Source organism: Diadema antillarum, unplaced genomic scaffold (genome assembly GCF_040938485.1).
Source record: "Diadema antillarum isolate AM-2024a unplaced genomic scaffold, OU_Dant_1.0 seq00000901_RagTag, whole genome shotgun sequence".
In the NCBI taxonomy this organism is placed as follows: Eukaryota; Metazoa; Echinodermata; class Echinoidea; order Diadematoida; family Diadematidae; genus Diadema; species Diadema antillarum.
The window spans coordinates 397,985-417,737 of NW_027271761.1; the positions used below are offsets into that span (position 1 = coordinate 397,985).

The window sequence follows — 19,753 nt, forward strand, 5'->3', positions numbered from 1 at the left end:
GACGTCCGTAAGTGCGACTAAAGAGCGTGTAATACTAGCTGAACACCACTGTCCCGTGAACATTGGACGCAAGACAACTGTCTTTAAAACACATGTCTAAGTGATATCTGTACGCTTTATTGTCAGGCGCCGATTACGTGGCTTATTTTGTTTTCATATGATTTGTTTTAAATGATCGTTTTCACAATTTATATTAGAACAGGTATATAACGTTTGAGTCTGTTTAAATCATCCAAGCATAAGAAGTTGGCAATGCTGTTTTTCTTTTTCTTCGGGAATCAGACCTTACATGACTTGTATTGCGCATGACATTTAGATCTTTTAAATATTCTTGACAGTTGTTAGCTGTTTCACTCTGCGTCGTCATAGATATGACAACAGAAATGTAAAGTTAAAGTGCTTTATCATCAAATAATCAGACAAAATAAATGACGTGCTCATGTGGTCATCCAGGCAAAGTACCAGGTGATGGGTTTATCTTTTTCGATCATACACATGTATGACATTCGGCACGTTCCGATTATTGCCAGTTTAATTCACCCACTGGCAGACGCTCCATCATTACAGCAATCACAAAATCTCCGCGAGTGTTATCCCAGGATGCAATGTATCATCTGAAAATGCAGTAAAGTGACAGATTGAACATCTAAGGGTCTACGTAGTAGCTTGATGCCAAGCAGTACTGCTCAGAGTAGTAATGCTAAATCGGTTACAGTTCGTTATTCCGAAGGTTCGTTATTCCGAATTTCATTTTCGGATTAACCAATCTTCGGAAAAACGAACCTTCGGAATAACGACACAAATTTTTGGATTAACGAACCCTTTTTCATTTTCGGATTAACGAACCTGTAGGTATAGAGAATTTGCGTGATTCGGATTAACGACCCTTCGGAATAACGAACCTTCGTAATAGCGAACCTTCGGAATAACGAACAGCACCCGCTAAATAGTACATAGGAAGGCAACTTCTGTCGTGAGATTTTTCTCCTCGATTTCTTCACGCTTCTTGTAATTGACTAATGGCAAAGGATGTATTGTCGAAGTTATGCTGATAATCCTCAATGAGTTGTCATTACGATTGCATTAGACATGTGCAAAAGCAGGCAAACATACATACATAGTTTCGAGCACCCCTGAAGACTTGATAATGGAGGTTACAATCATTTACTTGTAATAAGCCACATCACAGTTACGATCTGAGCGCGTGCAGATAAAAATCACTGCAGACCCTCTCTTGAAATTATAACATGCATATGAATGAGGTATTTGAATAGCTGGATAGGTCTTCATGAAAATATGTTTTGTATATATATCAAAATTCACGAGGTGCATATCGGAATGATATTTGTGAATGTGTATGTGTATTCTTTTCAAACAAATAAGCAAACGCCATTCGTACAATACTTCACATGTCAATTGCTATTATTTTCGTGACTATTTTCGACTGATCTTCCAATTAAAAGATTGATCCATATTTTAAAGCGTCTGTGGTTCAGCGACCATCGCTGACCATTGCCAAATTTGAACTGGCTTATAAAATTGCACTCGTTTGCAAGTAGACCAAATCAGAGTCTGTGCCACTTTTATGTTCATACATTGTACATATTTTGTCCTGTAACCAAGCGGCAACATCTGAGCGGCTGAATACAGCTAACCTTCTTACACTGGCACCAAATAATAAAACAACCCGGTGTCTGTCTAAGTAGATCTAGAATCCTTCAGAACAAGGATCGAAAGAAACCATTCCAATTTTCAATTGTTTAAATGACTGGCACCTTGATTTTCAGGAAAACGAATAAACAGACGCATTAAGTGATGTTGTTCTCCTCGTATAAATCGGCATCTTCTGGAAAGATTTGACTTACTAACATAGAACTTACATACTGTCATAGTTATCATTATCAATAATGTTATCAGCATAGTTGATACTATGTATAACTGAGATATTTCTGAAGAGAGGGTATAGGCTCCAACTTTTAAGGGCAAGTTACCTTAACACATGAATAAGTTTCGGCAAACTTTCGTTTTGGAAAAATGATAAATATCTGAAACTTTGCTTGTAATTAATGACAAGTTATTGAAATCATCTCCGTGATTCATGATATGCCTTTATCATGGTGTTTATCTAAATGATGTGTGTATCCCGCTCTAGCCATCCGTTCATTCATTAATTCATTCACGACTTCATTCACGAATATGTTCGGCAGTGTTAAGTGCTGGCAAATACTAGGTGTTACAAAAAACATTTCCCACTTTTGATCCTTATGATAGTTCAAAAACTACACATCAGATAATACTGACATTGATATGAGCAATTGCTGAATAGTGTACAATTTTGTTGGAGGCAATTTTAAAATGACAACATAATTCAGTTTCATTGAATTAAACATTAATTTTTCAGTTAGGTTTCAGATTTTGCTCTATTTTCAACCCTCTGTACAAAACTTTAACTTTGCACAGAAGTCAATTGGTGTGTATGGGAGTGTGTAGTTGACACCCAGACAATGGTCCTGGACAATGACCAGGATTTAAATGCTCCATTATTTATTCATGAGGATTTCCACTATCACAGCTAGTCTTTATTCATTCTGAAATGTGGTGTATGCAAGCACATGGAAACATGTGCTTACTTTTTTGATGTGCATGCATTTCACCCCCTGCCATGAATTCAGACTAGCAGTGCCCGCAGCAGCCCATCATGAGTAATTAATAAAGCATTCATGTGCCTTGGAGCAGAGCTCTGAACAGGTGGTATCCAGGTCCATTGTTCAGGGTCATTGGAAGTCATTAGTTATCATACACATCATTAGTTCCCTGTGTAAAGTTCAGGTTTGTACAGAGGGTTAAAATTTGACCAAAATCTGAAACCTAACTCTGAAATTAATCATGTATTTCATGAAACTGATATAGGTTCTCATATTCAAATCACCTCCAACTAAATTGTGCACTTTTCAGCTATTACTCATATCAATAACAGTTTTATCTGACATATAGTTTTCGAGCTATTAAGCATCAAAAGTGGGAAATGTTTTTTGTAACACTTAGTATAAAATCATACACAAGACTACGCCTGAAATTAAGTTCCACACTGAACTTGAAATCTACCAAGCTGGCGGATTTCGTTCTCAGGATACAGAATTAGGCAACGGTAGATATTTCGAACTTGCGTGAACCAGGGCGTGTATAAAACGAACTTTGTGTGGGCCCGAGAGGGCGAAAGTACGTTGTTGGAACTTTGATATAAATGTGGTCCATCCAGTGTATTCGGGCAGCACATGGGTAACAAACGATAGTTGCAAGAGAACACTGACAAATGAGTCATCCATGCACAGGCGTTACCCTTGGCAACCCGTGGTCATCGTCTGCCTCCATGGTGGCCATCAGGTCACTGAAATCTGGCGTTTCGTGGTGGTTGCTACTGCTTATCGATGCACTACAGTGGGTCGAAACTGCAATGCTTAATAAGCCATTAAATCGTCGGTCTGTGTTTGTGTGCACTACCTCAGGACACGGTTCCGAGAAGAAACTCTTTGGCAAGGCACGCTTTCTCCAGGGGAGTGACGAAAATTTCCCGCCACACTTGAGGGCGTCAAAATTCTTGGCAGACGACGTCCACGAGGAGCGGGCGCAGTTTATCAAAGGGTACCCTTCCACCTGGTTGACGTGATTATTGTAACTTGAAGCCCATTCTGCGTATTCAAACAGTTCCTCTAGCGGACCGAGACCATTTCCGTCATTTTCTTTAGGCGACAAGTGTGGCGAGTGGTCTCCAATTTCGTCTCCACCGTATCGGATAATCCGACTCGGTTTCGGCGTTTCTTGGCACGGATCCGCCGAATCGCCTTGCTGAGCAACACGCAGTAAATCAGCGTAGTACAACTCTCGCCCGGATAATCGCACCTTTTTATTGCAGTCTGCTATTAATTCCGGTTCGTCCAGGACCCGCTTTCGCCCAAAGTACTTCTGAATGTCTTGGTTCACCATTTCGGCGAATTGCAGCAATTGATCAACAGCACTCGGCTCCACTTCGGCGAAATCGTCACTCATTCGGTCGTCCTCGTAATCCTCGGAAGTAAGATTCGATTCGTCATCGCTCTCATCCGGATAGTAATTATCATGCACGTACTGAACGTGCGGAGTCGAGAGGACATAATTGTGATGGCTTTCCGGCTGTTGAATATGTGTGTTGTGGGGAGTGTATTCAACGTAGTTGTGGATGGGCTGAGGGTAAGGATTGTGGTGATGCATTGGGTAGTTCATCATTGGCATCGCCATCTTGAAACGATCGTTTGCTCCTCAAGCACGACGATAATTGCTATAAACAACTTGACAGTAACCTTTCAGCACTGACGCAAGTCAAATCATGAACACTCATCTAACTCAACATATGAGGAAGCGTCAAACATGATGCTGGAATTCAGTGTTGAAGACGATTTAGAGTTCTCTACACATAACTTAGGTGACGACCACAGGCATTGAATGGAGACAGAAAGAGAGCGCGAGATATTGGGACAAGAAGGCTGCAACTCGAAAGTGCTGTCACTTCGAAAATTTGTGACGTTTCAGCAGGTATCCAAGACTCATTTGTGATAATCTAACGTTGCCAGGTGTCGAGCGAGGCGTTACTTGAAGAGAAGCTGCCTGGTGGCAATACTTCAGAAGAGAAGCTTTTTTGTGGCAATACTTCAGAAAGAGTGATAGATTTCATTTCTATCGGGGCTCATCCAGACATATTCGCTCCTCTGCTGTCAATCACGTGCCATGAAAGAAAATTAATGTTCCTTTTGTTTCATGTCTTTTCGGCGATTCACTTCTAGACGTCCCTTCATTAATAACTGTAGAGCAATAATTAATGACATGTGATACCTGCAAGTCACGTGGTTTATTTCGAGGTGTACCATCAAAACTTCTATTTTGCTCCTGTGGATCCTTTTAAATCCTTCAACCTGTCTCCGATCACCTCTCAAGCAGATGGACACTTAATATCTGGCTACGACCATCACTAAGCAGAGGCCTTTCACTCCTTGTTGACTTGGAAGAACAGAAACTTTCTGTAAGGCGCGATGTTTGACTTGACCGCAGTCACTTTTCGTTGGTGTTGTTGTTACATAGATCGAGGAACTATCCGGTCGAGAAGTAATTCACACGCAAGGCCTTGCGCGTCACTCAAAAATGTACTCATTCAGTCACATATCAACGTTTTGGAAGGCAATGATTGGAAAGCGCCTCTCCCTTTCCTTGTCCCCTTGCCTTGCATTGGGTAATCTACCTCTGAGGTGTGGAAATCAGTTGCATCACGGAGGTGCCCTCCTTGGTTGTACTCTGAATTGCCGCGCTAAGCCTGATACGGGCGTCAAGAGTGGTCGAGGCCGGCCCAGAAGCGTATTCCTCTCCGGGCGGGGAAGGCGACATCCACCTGCAGTAGGGTAGAAGATGAGATATGAGAGCGTTAAGAAGTTAAATTCCGTGAATAAAATTAATCGAACTGAAATATCAAATTACCAAACATTAGGGAGTGTCCAGTGATTGTAGGTGACTGGCTCGGAGTAGATAAAACGTGTATGTATTTATTTTAGTTCAGTTTAAGAACAGAAAAACATTATTGACAAGTAGCGTCACAAGTATAATTCCATGTAAATTCTGGTTAGATACAAAACCAATGTTTTATTCATACAAAAGAACTTTATGAAATGGTCAGTCATCAAACTTGACCAAACATTTAATCATGGATATCTCATGGTAATTCACTTGCAGTCATCTGACAGACTAAGGAGCAAATACTATTGGTTGGTGTCATTCTGTTGAGCTATGCAGCCGGAGCTTGCAATGATGACTTTGACCAATTATTGCAGAATGCTGTCCATATAGCTTGTAGCATTTTATTTTACAATTTCTTTATGGGAAAATATTCTATCTTTGATATCGTTCGTAGCTATACAGTTAACTTAAATTCTAAATTAATATCCAAAATTAATATACGACACATGATATCTCCTGTCAAGGAATACACTTGAATGTTATAATTCTATATAAATGTTCAGGTAAAATGCACAAATGTTCAAATATACAAAATCAATATACGAAGCATAATATCTCGAGTCAATGAGTGCACTAAACAAGTGTGAATGAAATCTTGTATGAAGGAAAACCGCACAATTTCCCACCCCCATAGCACAAATGAAAAATTTTTCCTTCCCTTGTCAAATTCTTTTGTCTGTCGTTTATGTAGCCCCCAGCCCAACCTTCCTTTCCTCTCCCTATACCCCCTCTTAACCTGCCTATTCCCCCAATAATAATACATTCATTTATTCAGTGTGCCTGGTCGATACCGTTTGCTGACTATTACTATTAATCTGGGACGAACCACGAGGGGTCGGCATCATAATATGATACACATATACACCGTCACACACACGCAGGATTTTTTTTTTTCTGAAATCTTCATTTGATTTCCTTCGAATGATACAACAAATCAATCACAAAGCCAAATATTAGAATTGAATTCCTACAGTATAATTTCATTTTACTGCATTCCCTACAATGAAATTTTGTGAAGTCAATCTTTATTACATTTTCTAATGTATGATTTTATTACACAAAGATTTAAAAAAAAACGTGAAACCTATACGTCACGGGATTTACAGAGAAAAAAGACGAAACAAAGGAAACTCGCAATTACTTAACCTCGCCCTCCCCAATCGCCGAGAAGCACACACACTTACTTACACTATAACACACACTTCACTAAAAGCATACCTTATATAAACATATCGTCGGTTGAGAATGATAAGGGCGTTAAGTTGTCACTAAACCCATAGTGTTCAAGACCACTTAATGCCCTTCTCATTCTCGACAGACGATATGATCACATGAAAACATACTAAATAACACATGCAAGCACTGACACATCACATGCACATACGGGCCACCAACCCCCCCCCCCCCCCAAAAAAAAAAAAAAAAAGAAAAAAAAAAAAAAGTTGAGCCTGGCTATAATTATACATGTATATATGAAGACGTACTACAGAGCAAACACACACATTTTTCAATAATCTTTATTTATTGACATTCAAAACTATGCAAATATAATATCATCAACTGATGCCGCTGTACAAGCAGAAAAATGGCACCTTTTTAACGCATATAAAAACAGTGTTCCACCTAGGTCGTACTATACCTTTCTTGCATAAACAAAAAATTGAAATTTAACTTCATATTTCCACCGCGCACAGACAGACAGACAGACAGACAGACACACACACACACACACACACGTACATACAAACAAACGGTTGCAGCTTCACACGCAAAACCACAAACAGACAGACACCCATCAACTCACACCATACCCTTTTGCTCTCTCATACAATCACCAACTCCCTCATTCAAATGTTTCTCATAGAATGTAGTTTCATATGCTTAATGTTGGGTGGACTGTTCGTCATGGTTTTAATAGCTATTTTAGTGTGTTGAAAAAACAACGAAAGATGCTCAATGACGTAATGTCGAATTTCAATTTTCAATACATTCGATCAAAATTAAACACAGTGTGCGCATAATCATGTGAATTTTATGCGTTATGTATGAAACACAATCTAGGAAAAAGGTATAATGATAGAAACTGATAATGCATTGTCATATTGGAGGTACTGCAAAGTAGTAGCAGAACGAACACTTCGAACAAAGCTTTGAGAAAATACTAAAAATACTAGGATCATCTTCATAAGCAGAACTTGACTAGGTAGATGGCCGAAGGTAATGTTACAATACAAAATAGACCGTCACAATGTAAATTATAAATCTTGCCACTCACTTAGTAAAAGCAGTGCATTGTCAGTATCTGTAGAATAATCAAAATACAGAAGGCTGAATTATACTTATCATTTCTAAAACCAGGAACAGAAACTGAAAACGGTGACACAATATATCATGTAAATGAAAAACATGATAACCTCAAATTGTATACTACACATGTTCTTTTTTTTTTCCACAGCGAGCAGATGCCTCCAAACATGTATAAGTTTGGGGCGTTTCTTTCTTTCAAATTAATTTTATGCCACAGTTAAGTGCCTGTCAAGAAGATAAATTTCGTTAAAATGGTGTGAAATCTGTCGGCTTAGGAAACAGCACGGACAGTTTATCCCTTGTAAGACACCATAATACATCAAATTGATCTCGAGGTAGCCAGATTGTCCACCACGAGACCGTTCGATCGGGCAAAGCTTCCAAAGGTTACAAACCCCATCCATCTTTACAAATGGTCTAAATGTGATCGAGCCCAGATTGCTTCATCATCTTTCACCATCAGTGGGGGAGAAAGAAAGAAAGAGAAAGAGGCATATAGTTTCCAATCGACAGGGAGAATTAAAACGATGAGCAGGCACTGAAACAGAGCAAAAACGTGTTGAAATAGGGAGGGAGGGAGGGAGAGAATGAAAAAGGGGGCGTCAGTTTTTATGAAGGGCGATCCATCGCTGGCTGCCCGGCGTTTGTTTGCTCTCTCCTCGAGTTGATCGGAAACACGCGCTGAGACCACGGGAGCCTGGAGGGTCGGTGAGCCTGCAGCCACTCGATGGTACACGGCTCGCCGATGGTGCTCCTCGTGTACTCATTGACAGTCAAACGGTCTTAATTCTTGTCGCAGGAAATTGATCCGGTGCCTATATCCACATTCTTCTCGTCCGTTTCGTTTAAACGTTCATATAAACCCTACTATTAGGTGGCACATGCATGAGAACAAGTTCGGATGTTGTTATGTCGACAGCTACAACGTGGGAATGTGAGTTAATTGAAAAAGAAAAAAATGCATCCGCGATGTGTGATGAATGACCACTGGTATGCACACATAATTATGGCAATTGTTTCGATCTAGGGTGAAAAATTCATTAAATACCGACATAACTGTAGCATTAGTGGAAAACACCATGGTATATGTAAATACGAAAATATGTAAGCCTTTCCGTAACAAAACTTGTAAGTCGTAAGTGCATCCTAACAATCCCAGTTAATTATGAGGCATTCCTCCCGCTATATGCACTTCCGAAGTCACAAGTTTTCTACATTGTCTGGCAAATTCCACTCATAAGTCCAAACAAAACAACCACCGTTTAATTGTCACGTTAAAAAAAAAAGAAAGTACGTGATGTTGATAAAATTCGTTACGACCGTGTGCAATTTCCAGATTATCTTCTTTCGATGTTAATCATTCGATTTCATATTTATACACACTTCAGCGCACACTAGGCGTTTTCATATCAGCCCGATGTTTCGAAATAGCGCGCTATTTTCTGACTTGGGAAATTATCCCGATCACGAAATGGCGCGCTAATTGATTGAGAAAATTTTTCGAGTCCAACTCGGGAAATTTCCGAAATAGCAGGATAATTAATGCGAACTAGCGCGCTATTTGATAATGTTCGGGCTAATGTGAATAGGAAATGAAATGGCGCGCTAATTTGCGATCGCGAAAAATATCTCGAGCTTGGATTTTCATCGGGCTGCTGTGAAAACGCCTACTGACACAGATCCAACAGATTTGAGATTTATTTCTTAGTATGTAAAAAAGATCTTCAAGCATATGGAAGTTGAAAGAATTAAAAGAAGAGCAATCACAATAATTGAGGTTCGTTCGTCACACATATTTGTTAGAAGCCGAATCGAAGTAGCTTCTTTGAAACATGGGTTAACCACCTAAAACGTGTAATTGTACATGTACGTTCACACAAATTAAAATTACATGTATCTTTTTCCGATGCCTCTATTCAGTAACGATTCTGCTTTTCCATCCTATTATTATGAATACGTACGATCAGTAGGCTACATTGTAAATCATATAGAGGTATGAGTCCCAGTGGAAATTGTTAAATTCTAATGGAATACGTGAAAAAAGTACTATTTGATGTCAGTTATGTCTGCTTTTCTTGCATGTGCAAATTAATTCACACGTTGTTCATTCATCCATCGCCATTTCAGGTGGGTCAGGTATCATGTCTTAAGCTGCGTTTATCAACTTTCCCCTGTTTAAACGGCTTTCGAAAGCCGTTTCCAAAGCCCTTTCGAAACGGCTTCCAAAATGGTTGGTTTATCAACTCTTCGCGAACACGATACTGACCTGACTGCACAGCTGCATTGCGCAATTCGACCCGAGGAGAAGAGGTCATAATTATAAGGCGTGCATTGTTCGTAACTGCAGTACAATACTACAAAGCCGTTTCAAAACAGCTTTGCGTTTATCAACTTTAAAAGGCTTTTACAAACAGGTTTCTAAAAACCTGCTTAGGAAACCTGTTTGAAAAGCCACAAATTTGCGGCTCTCGAAAAGGCTTTCCGAAAGGGCTTTCAAAACAGCTTTGCGTTTATCAACTCGTAAAAATTCCTTGAAAGCTGTTTGGAAAACCCGTTTCTGCCGAGAAAAAGAGTTGATAAACGCACCCCAAGTTAAACGCATTCTACCCCCTTATTGTGAACAATCTTGTTTTCCCAGAAGTCGGTAAATATACAGTTTGGAACTTTTGCAATATCATTATATTGTTCTGTACGAAGGAGTGCGTTAAACTGCAGAACTGTATGTACGAAGGAGTGCAGAACTGCACTGCAGTAAATGTGTTTAGTGTATAGAAGAATTTGAAACGGGCAAAGATTGATATGATAATATTTGGATAGGGTCCAACAACTGTCAAACTGTTGAATAGACAGTGGATACCATGGGCTTTGCAGTCTAGCAGACAAACTTTGATGAAGCAGTCTCTACTCACGTGACATCCACCACGTGACTCTACTCGTGTCGTTCTCTTTGTTTTAAGAGAACCAGAGAAAACATTATAAAGACGAACTTTGAGCTGTTTTTTTTTTATTAATGCGTGACACAAAAGGCGGCTTGTATATCAACCTAAACAACGCTTAAGCTCTTTGCTCTCAAACCAACAGAAATAAAAGATCCTCTTTGAGCTGTCATGATACATGATGAAAAAAAAAAAAAGAACCCATGTTCCAGATATTTGATGGAAAGCAAATAAAACATTCAAGTATCGCCCAGACAGGTAGTGAATTTTTAAACGCCGACCATGTCCCCTGGTCCTTGAGAGTTTCAACTACATTCACAAACACCACCTGAGTGCACATGCAAGTCGCTAATGTTCGGGACCTGTCGCTTGACTTCATTAGTGATCGCTGTGGAGCAACGGTCTAGTTTATGAAGATCGGCACAGGCGAAGTTTTATCAAATGCGGTTGAGGAAAGAGAGTGTGAATGTCGAATATTGGTCTTATTTGCGCCCTCACACCAAATGGCTTTTGGCCAATCAGATGGAAAAGATAACCACAACCATGTATATTATATGTACATGTATATAACGTATATATATCCACCGTCTGTCAAACAGAAAATTGTGTCGAGTATTAATAGCATCAAGGACCTCTCAGTTGGCGCGCAGTTTTGAGTTGCACTTAACGCGTTCGTCGTCTTGAGACGTTCCTGTCGTGGCCGAGTTAATGCGATGATTTATTAAACCGATAATTTGCCTTGCCCCTTCTCCCTTGCTCCACTTTCCTTTTGTCTCAGGAAATACCCGCCTCCAGTAATTGTCTAAAATCTTTCCGCTCGATCAAAAGATAACATCTATTTCTACCTTGAATTTGACATCGCTCCACCCCCCCCCCCCTCTTAACATTGTCCCTTGCCCTGTTTCCACAGAAAGCAGAGCTGATGTGTCAAACACGTCTATCACAGTGTAGACTCGTGTTGCACATTTCTTGTCGCATGCTATCCTGACCATGTCAGAGGCCCAGAAGAGTTCTTCTATAACAAACGCATTGAGCTAGATGTGTATCCTTCATTTGCTGGCCTTAAAATTGTTTGGTTGTTGTTGCTACTTGTTTTTTTTTTTGTGAGCGTGTGTGATTTTTTTTTCATTTGGTTGTCATTTTTTAATGTAAATCAAAGCCACTTGGGGTTCCGATTTGTGCATGAGTAGAAAAAGGTTCTTTGTACCAACAGGGCATATTGGTTTTTAAATTCACAGAGATGAGCATCTGTGGTGTAGTTATTATTCAAGTAATCCTTATAAATGGTGCTTGCGAGCACATCCACCTGACAGCAAAAGTGGTATTTGGCAACATCAACAGAAAAAGGCTGTTAATACGTTCACGACAAAATAATGAAATGGATGTTTTCCCAATTGGTAAATAATAGACTATTCTGGTCACCTGCTCTACGCGAGTTGATCTTTGGTTGAACATAATTGATGAATTTCATAAATTGTTATGTTAGGCAAGCCTGTGCATTATGTCGCTTTGTAAGTGCCTGAATCAATTGAGAAAAAAGAAAGATCCTTTGTACATAATGTGCACATGAGATAACTCCAAACTGGCTTATTTCCTTAAAAGGGGCATCCCAGACGATTTTCATAATTTCACATCATGTAGTACATGAATCGACAGCTCCAATCATAGATTCGTGGAATTTATTGTGGTCCTTGAGCAGAGGAACCAATAAACTGAAAATCTTAAACAAATTACTCTGAACAGTGATGATGACATTAGTGCCTCACATGATTCAGAAATATAGTGCAGTGTAATTCCACTACAATACCGCTTGCTCAACAAGTTCACCTGTGAAGAATCTTTGCATGCCTTCTTCTTTTCTTATCCTTTCCTAATTGAGTCCCTACATGCATTCTTATGGTGAGGCTGCCACGTCATCATTCTTGTTCTTTGCAATTTGTTGTAAATGTTGAAAACATTTTCATTCCTCATCCCAATCACTATATATTCTGAAACTCTGTACTCAGTTTAACTAATCTATAGTTGTTCAAATGTAAAAGTCTGAAAATCATCCGGAGGTCCCCTTTAAGGTACTTCCAAGTGCTTACATTATGTTTGTCGTATATTCACATGCACTCACCACCCACCAAGCACTAAATACATACTATGTTCCCTCATTCGATGAGCCTCAGATAAAAATGTCTGTCCTTTGGATGGTGTTTCAATTACATTGTATTATCTTATGATCAGTATCTTAGATTGTTGTTAATATTATTTAGCATTATTTGATTATTATGAATATACAACTTTTATTAATTCCAAATAGATTATAACTTTTAATTTCACTACCTTTTTCGTATGAATTGTTATATTACAACAATTCACTTTATTTATACGTTTATATGAAATACCAGTTTTTGAAATATATTGAATTCATATAACCATGTTGTGCATATGATTATATAATTTTTTGGAAATGAAAAATAAATTAAAAAAACATAACCACCTCCCTTGGCGGAGGTAATGAAATGAATTGACATGAAACAGAATACAAATAGAATAGTCACACTGTGTCATTGTACAAGGCTCGATTGATTTTAAGATGATGATTATGTCTAAATACGATAAAGAACTATCTACAATTTTTAGTATTTCAGAGCAGTAAAATGATATTGTAGATCGATATCTCCTACCAATTAAAATAGTAAGAACATTCCTTTTGTTTATCATCGGAAATATGGTCTTTTTTGAAGGCATACATTAATTCATACCATGCGTGAACTCTTATACACTTATGAATCAGAATTATGCAGATCATCTGCACCTATGTAAGTATTTCTGCCTGATGTAGATAAATTTTGCTGTTTGAATATACCAAAAATCAGTGATTATTGTTATACCTTTCTGCGTTCTTATAAAAGTCTGCACATTCATAACTTCTACAAGGATATATTATACATGTACAAATATACATTCATGTACGCATATTCTTACATTCATGTAATTCTAGTCTACATAATACATATGAATATTAATCAAAACATTGTTATATTATCATGACGTACGTGTTTATACGTGTACTCTTGTGCGCAAGTTTGTATGTTTTTGACTTGTATACACTATATAAAACCATTCGATCACTATCGATTTAACAGTGGTGTATGATATATTTCCTGCTATTCCTGCATCATTAATTCCAATAGCATCCACAGCTTAGGCCAGATGCTGTATATTATAAGCATCCATATTAGTCAATTAAAAGGCGGGCGAAAAAAAAAATCACCCTGACAAAAGAAAAATCGTCAGGTAAAGAGATAAAGTATGATAGTACTTCACAATGTTGGACATTGTACAAACACTATCACTTTGGAATACATACTGTCATTCAGTTTTAGATGGTACAAGCAGATGCATTACATCTACATGTTCTGATTCTAGGTCTATTTGTATTGATATTTTGCATACTATAGTGCCACCCACGCGCCATTAGATTGCTCGCTTCTGTGTGTATGTTTTGTTTTCCTTTTCTTGAGCGTTGATATTGCCGAGGAATATTACCGCTCCCCGTACTTTATTCCTAGCAACGGTGAAAAGCGGTTACCATAAACCATTTTCCCCCAAAGAGGTTCTTTTTGTGTGAGCAGAATAGGGAGTCTTTGAAAGTAGCTGGCTGGTGTATAGAGACACGGCATCTGAAATATCTCACGGCTCCCATGAAATTAATGAATAAATTGATGAATCATGATTTCTCACCGAGCTTCTATACATGAGACAACCGTGTAAAATACGGTTAACAACCAACACAATAAGAGAATCTTCTTCAATCGACTCCACTTACTTGTGAGTCGTCATGCAATATTGAAACTCTCAATAGCTCTGATATCTGTATCTTTGTTTTATATAACTTAATTTAATCCAACTCATGTTCATTCTTTCAAAGTAACGACAGAGTATATACGCAATGTACATGCAATCCATACCTTTATACATGTTATTACGTGAATTGACGTCTCATTACTAAATGAAATTACAGTACCTCTCTTTGAACTATTGTACAAGTGGAATAAATAATACTCGGGTAAGTGTTAATGTCCCAATGTATACAAGGATGTGCAGATTCAAGATTTCACTCTTGAGACCATCTTAATGACAGATTCAAGGAGATGATTTCCACCCGAGAAACTGGCCCACTGGCAAGACAGTAGCGGGGTCGCTCTGCGACGACGCTGTGACAGAGGTCGTCGCGTTGAAATTGATATGGTGGTCGTAAATGCACCATCAGTCCAACTCTGCTCGACGCCCAGTTTATGATTGGGCGATATGAAGCAAGTGGCGACCGTATACATACGCCAGGCCGCGGAGCCACTGCATACCAATGCTTATCAATCATGAAGCGAAGCTGCGGCGGCCAAGTTCAATACAATTATAGATAAGAAATTCCATTAATCGTGGTTTTATTGCATCATTTAATTATCCATTCGCGTTTACATCCTTTCTCCCTTTATGTGAATGATGCTTGTTCTTCTTTTTTTTTTGTGGGGGGGGGGGGGGGGGGGGAGGACTATGAAATGCTTCATAGGAATCACATGTTGATCAGATGCCGGGGATCAGTGGATGTTCCCTGCTGGATATTTTTCGATAAGAAAAATAAAGTAAATCTACTTGCATTATCTTGCAAGAGTTAGTCAGCCACATGGCTCCAAATTAAAGCGCTGACCAAATAAATTTAAACCGGTTACAGGTTGTCTCGTCAATAGGTTTTGATTAAGATGTTCGCTGGACTCCGTTCAGCCATCCAACCAACTAGTCTACAACTTTTAGATCCATTACAAAAGCAAATTCAAGTGAATTCAAGCAGTCTATGAGCCGTGTTTTGAAGAAGACGGATGACCAAGCACAACGTCCGGAAATGCAATAGACGCAAACAAAATTGCTCTCATTATAATATGCAGAAAGTCAGTTAATCAAATAAAGCCAACGCCATACCTGAAGTCGAATGCCTTGCTAGGCCGGCAGCATCCCCGGTCACACGGCACGCGCTACCGCGGGTTGTCCGGGAGCCCAGATGGACAGAAAGTGATGTGGCGCGGGTCTCTGGCGAAAGTTGAGACGGAGTCTTCCCACGACCGATCAAAAAACGGTTTAGACTTAAGTAGAGACTGCGTGGAGTTTTCAATACCACTGTATCACTGCATGCTAAGCATGAGCACTGTCAGGTTGTTTTGAGTGGAACTATCCATGCGAGTTGAACTTGATTTCATGATGGCGGACGAAAAAATGTGGGAGGAAACACCACCTTCTCCCTCGGACAAGGTTCGTGGATTAACACAGCCACTTCATTCAACGGCGCGGCGCCGAAATTTTGTTGGGCTCGCTGCCCGACGCTTGGAGTCCTTGTACGTGCAACATGACGTATGCATTTTGATTCTAGCGGACAGGTCTCCATGCAAATAGTGCAGCGTGAAAGTGTCGGCGCGTGTCAGTCTGAATGTTCTTGCTTGTGCATGCATGCAAGGGATCTGTGTATTAGAGTTGTGTGTGAGGTTTCGTTGACATATTTCAAAGTAGTTTAGATTTCTTCACATTCCTTGGGCATTTCAGCCATTCAATTACTTTCATGACTTCATTTCCATGTGATTCTATCTGAATGCACTGACAAAAACTGCATAGGCATGCGAACGTACGTGTGTGTGTGTGTGTGTGTGTGTGTGTGTGTGTGTGTGTGTGTATCAGCGTGGGCCAATATGATTTGCGACAAATTCATTGAATTTTCTCACTGGTCCGTATAGTAAACTTTTTAAATCAAAATTTGATGAAAAAAAAAGTTGGATTAAATGCTCCGCGTATGATTTTGGCCAAATGCTTTTTAAGATGATAAATGTTTCTTATTTACATGGTTGAAATTCACACAATATTTTTTTTTCTTTTCCTCTGTAATCTTTCCTGAGGACACCAGGTTAGCATAAAGGCTTTTGTTGAATCAGAATGAACCTATAAATAACCGCGTCTCACTTAAAGGGGTAAGTAATACGATTTTCATAATTTCACATCGTGTAGTACATAAATCGACAGTGCCATGTATTTGTATAGATTTGTGGAATTTATTGTGGTCCTTGAGCAGATAAACCAACACTCTGAAAAAACCCCAAACAAATTACACTGAACAAGGACGATGATATAGGCGGCTCACTGTATTCTTCCAGTAATGCAGCAGTGCAATCCCATCAAAATGCCCACCTGCTTAACAAGGTCACCTACGTTGAATTCATGCATGCTTTCTTCTTTTGTTTGCTCCTTGAGCCCCGAATCATGCATTCTTATATGAAGGTGCTACGTCACCATCCTCGTTCATTGTCATTTTTTTAGAATGGAATTTCAAAACATTCTTATTTCTCATCCTAATCAATATATATTTTGAAAATCTGTACCTAGTATAACCTATTTATAAATGTTCGATTGCTATAGTCTAAAAATCACCGCCTCGCAAGTCTCACGTTGTGGAGTTCGTCACAATAGACCAGTTTTGAAATGTAGGCCTATTCAGTTTTTATGCCTGCTTTGTTAACAAAAGTTTCTTTTAACAACCACAAAACTCAACTAGTTCACATTTTATGTGCTCATATACTAATATATTCATGTTCGTAAAAAGTCACGTTTTAGGATCCCAAAACTCATGTCCAATTGTGATAATATTTGACTGATATTCTTTTTTTGGAGGAGTTCACTATATTCATTAAAGCCAACTAAAACATTGTAAAGAATGATGACACTTCAACTCTGTCTCTATACTGGCTCAAGCAATATTTTTTTTCTTTAAAATAATAGGGCTGTTCCAGACTGATGTCCAGTGTTCACAGAAGCAGGAATTCTGAAACTCTGGACAACGATAAACGGTTCACAATGTACATGTTAACATTGCGGATTTCTTCTCAACCACACACCGTATACACACAGAGAGAAGTAAGAAATCCTGCAAATAGAGCCGCCGCACCTTTCTAATAATTGTTTCTAACAAGCAAGAAGAGAAAACATGGTACAACAATGAAAAGCGCATCGCCCATACGCCACAATTGCTCCAAAATGGCTCCTTAAAGAACTCAAAGAAACGAGATTAGCGGCTTCGTCATTTGGTCCGAAAGTTTCGCTGTCCTCCTCGCCTCGCGTAAATCCCTTCCCAAAATATTGACACTCTCGTTTTGGTCGTCTGCCCATATACACCCTTCGCTGCGTCCTTCATATAGGCTTCTATATCTCATACGAGAGAGAAAAAAAAATGGTTCAATCAGATGCCGACAATCATTATCTAATGTTTGCAATTGCCGCAGAATTGACTAAACAGAAAGAAAAGATTGAGGCTGTAAGACACTAGCAACACACATAGCCTTGTAGAAAGAGAATCAGTAGAATGCTTTTACTTCTTACCCCGCTGACCTGCGAGTAGGCAAAGCATTATGATGGATTACAGTCGTTTGATTATGGTAATCTCTCATTTGATCAACCCCATCACTGCTATTTTGCAAGATGCCGTCATGTTGAATGGCGTATTACCATCATTATATACCACAGTGAGGGGACTCAATCTCCTTGTGGCAAAAATTGGCTTTGTGCCATCTATTTTTTTTTTAATTTCACGTGATGAACCTCAGATAGTCCGGCAGATATGATGGTTGTGATTTAGTCCTTGAACCAGCATTTGACATGATATTGAGTGAAAATTACTTCAGCTTAAGCCATTATGATGGACACTAATGATGAAACAAAATTTCATTGCTTCAAATATGGAATAATCGCAGGGGCGGATCGAGGAATTCCGTAAACAGGGAGGCGCCTTTACAAAATTAAAGGGGAGCGCACGCACCCCCATTTTTTCTTTTTATTTCTTTTGTTTTAACAAGGAATAAAGAGGGGGCGCGCGCCCGGTGCGCCCCCTCTATCATGGATCCGCCACTGAATCGTATGAAGTTTTGACTAAAATATGAGACACTATACAGCCTATTAGTTTGCCTTAATTGTAAATCTACCAGAATAAAGAACGATGATGCGGAGTGTTACTGAGATGATAATATTGAATTCTCCGGATCTGCAAAATATTTGGAAATAAGTGCAGCACACTTTCATTGATTTCCCCCTTTATCATTGGTCTTATTCATAATCTATTCCTTGTTCCATCTTTTTCACTTGGTGTTTATAGATAACGATCAATAACGATATTATTCACTTATTCACGGAGAGCAACATCAAAATCAAGGTAAAAACTTATGACACTTTGCTCTTTCCGCAAATCAAATTCCCTTCATTCAACTACATTATCAGCCCAAGTACAAATCTGAAATGAAGTATACATAAAGACTGGGCGAAAAAAAAAAATCTGCACTTGAGGAACATGGAATTATGCGATGCGTCACTACCATGCGTCTTTTACACGGTTTACTAGTTTTTCATGGTAACATAATCACTGTACTACTTATGTTATTAGATATTTTCTCCATCGGCTTTAAATCGTAAAACGGGAGAACACACTCAATGAATACGGAGTATCTCTTTCCCTAACCTTCTCTCTATTCCGTAATATACAAATGGTAAACAAACACATATACAAACATATATACATACATATAGGCCTATATAATATGTGTGTGTGTGTGTGTGTGTGTGTGTGTGTGTGTGTGTGTGTGTGTGTTCGTGTACATTTATTAGGGATGATGGTGATTTTTCTTTGCACAATGTGATATAAATGGGATAATGAGCATTGGCAAGCTAATGGCTTGAAACGTCCAGTTTATGGAACATAAATTAAGCGAATACATGGTCATAAAATCATAAAATATTGCATGCTCATATCCCGCATTACTTCACAACGAGCATTCCACACATAAAGAAATTTCGTGGGCGCTCATCACCACAGAAAAGCCTTCGTTTGTAATTTATGTGATTTTTGTTTAAATGTTGACTGAAAACCTTGGTAGCTGTAATGAAAACGTCAAGTGTCATGC

The 19,753-nt window shown here is 39.0% G+C and overlaps 1 protein-coding gene across 1 annotated transcript; it reads right to left on the reverse strand.

Annotated features, from left to right (window-relative positions):
• Positions 1-3,318: 3,318 nt before the first annotated feature.
• On the reverse strand, positions 3,319-4,371 carry LOC139741091 (protein PERCC1-like). The gene has a single exon (XM_071651681.1). It carries the CDS (start codon positions 4,273-4,275, stop codon positions 3,319-3,321), a length of 957 nt encoding a protein of 318 aa, XP_071507782.1. The 5' UTR covers positions 4,276-4,371.
• Between the last annotated feature and the right edge of the window lie 15,382 nt (positions 4,372-19,753).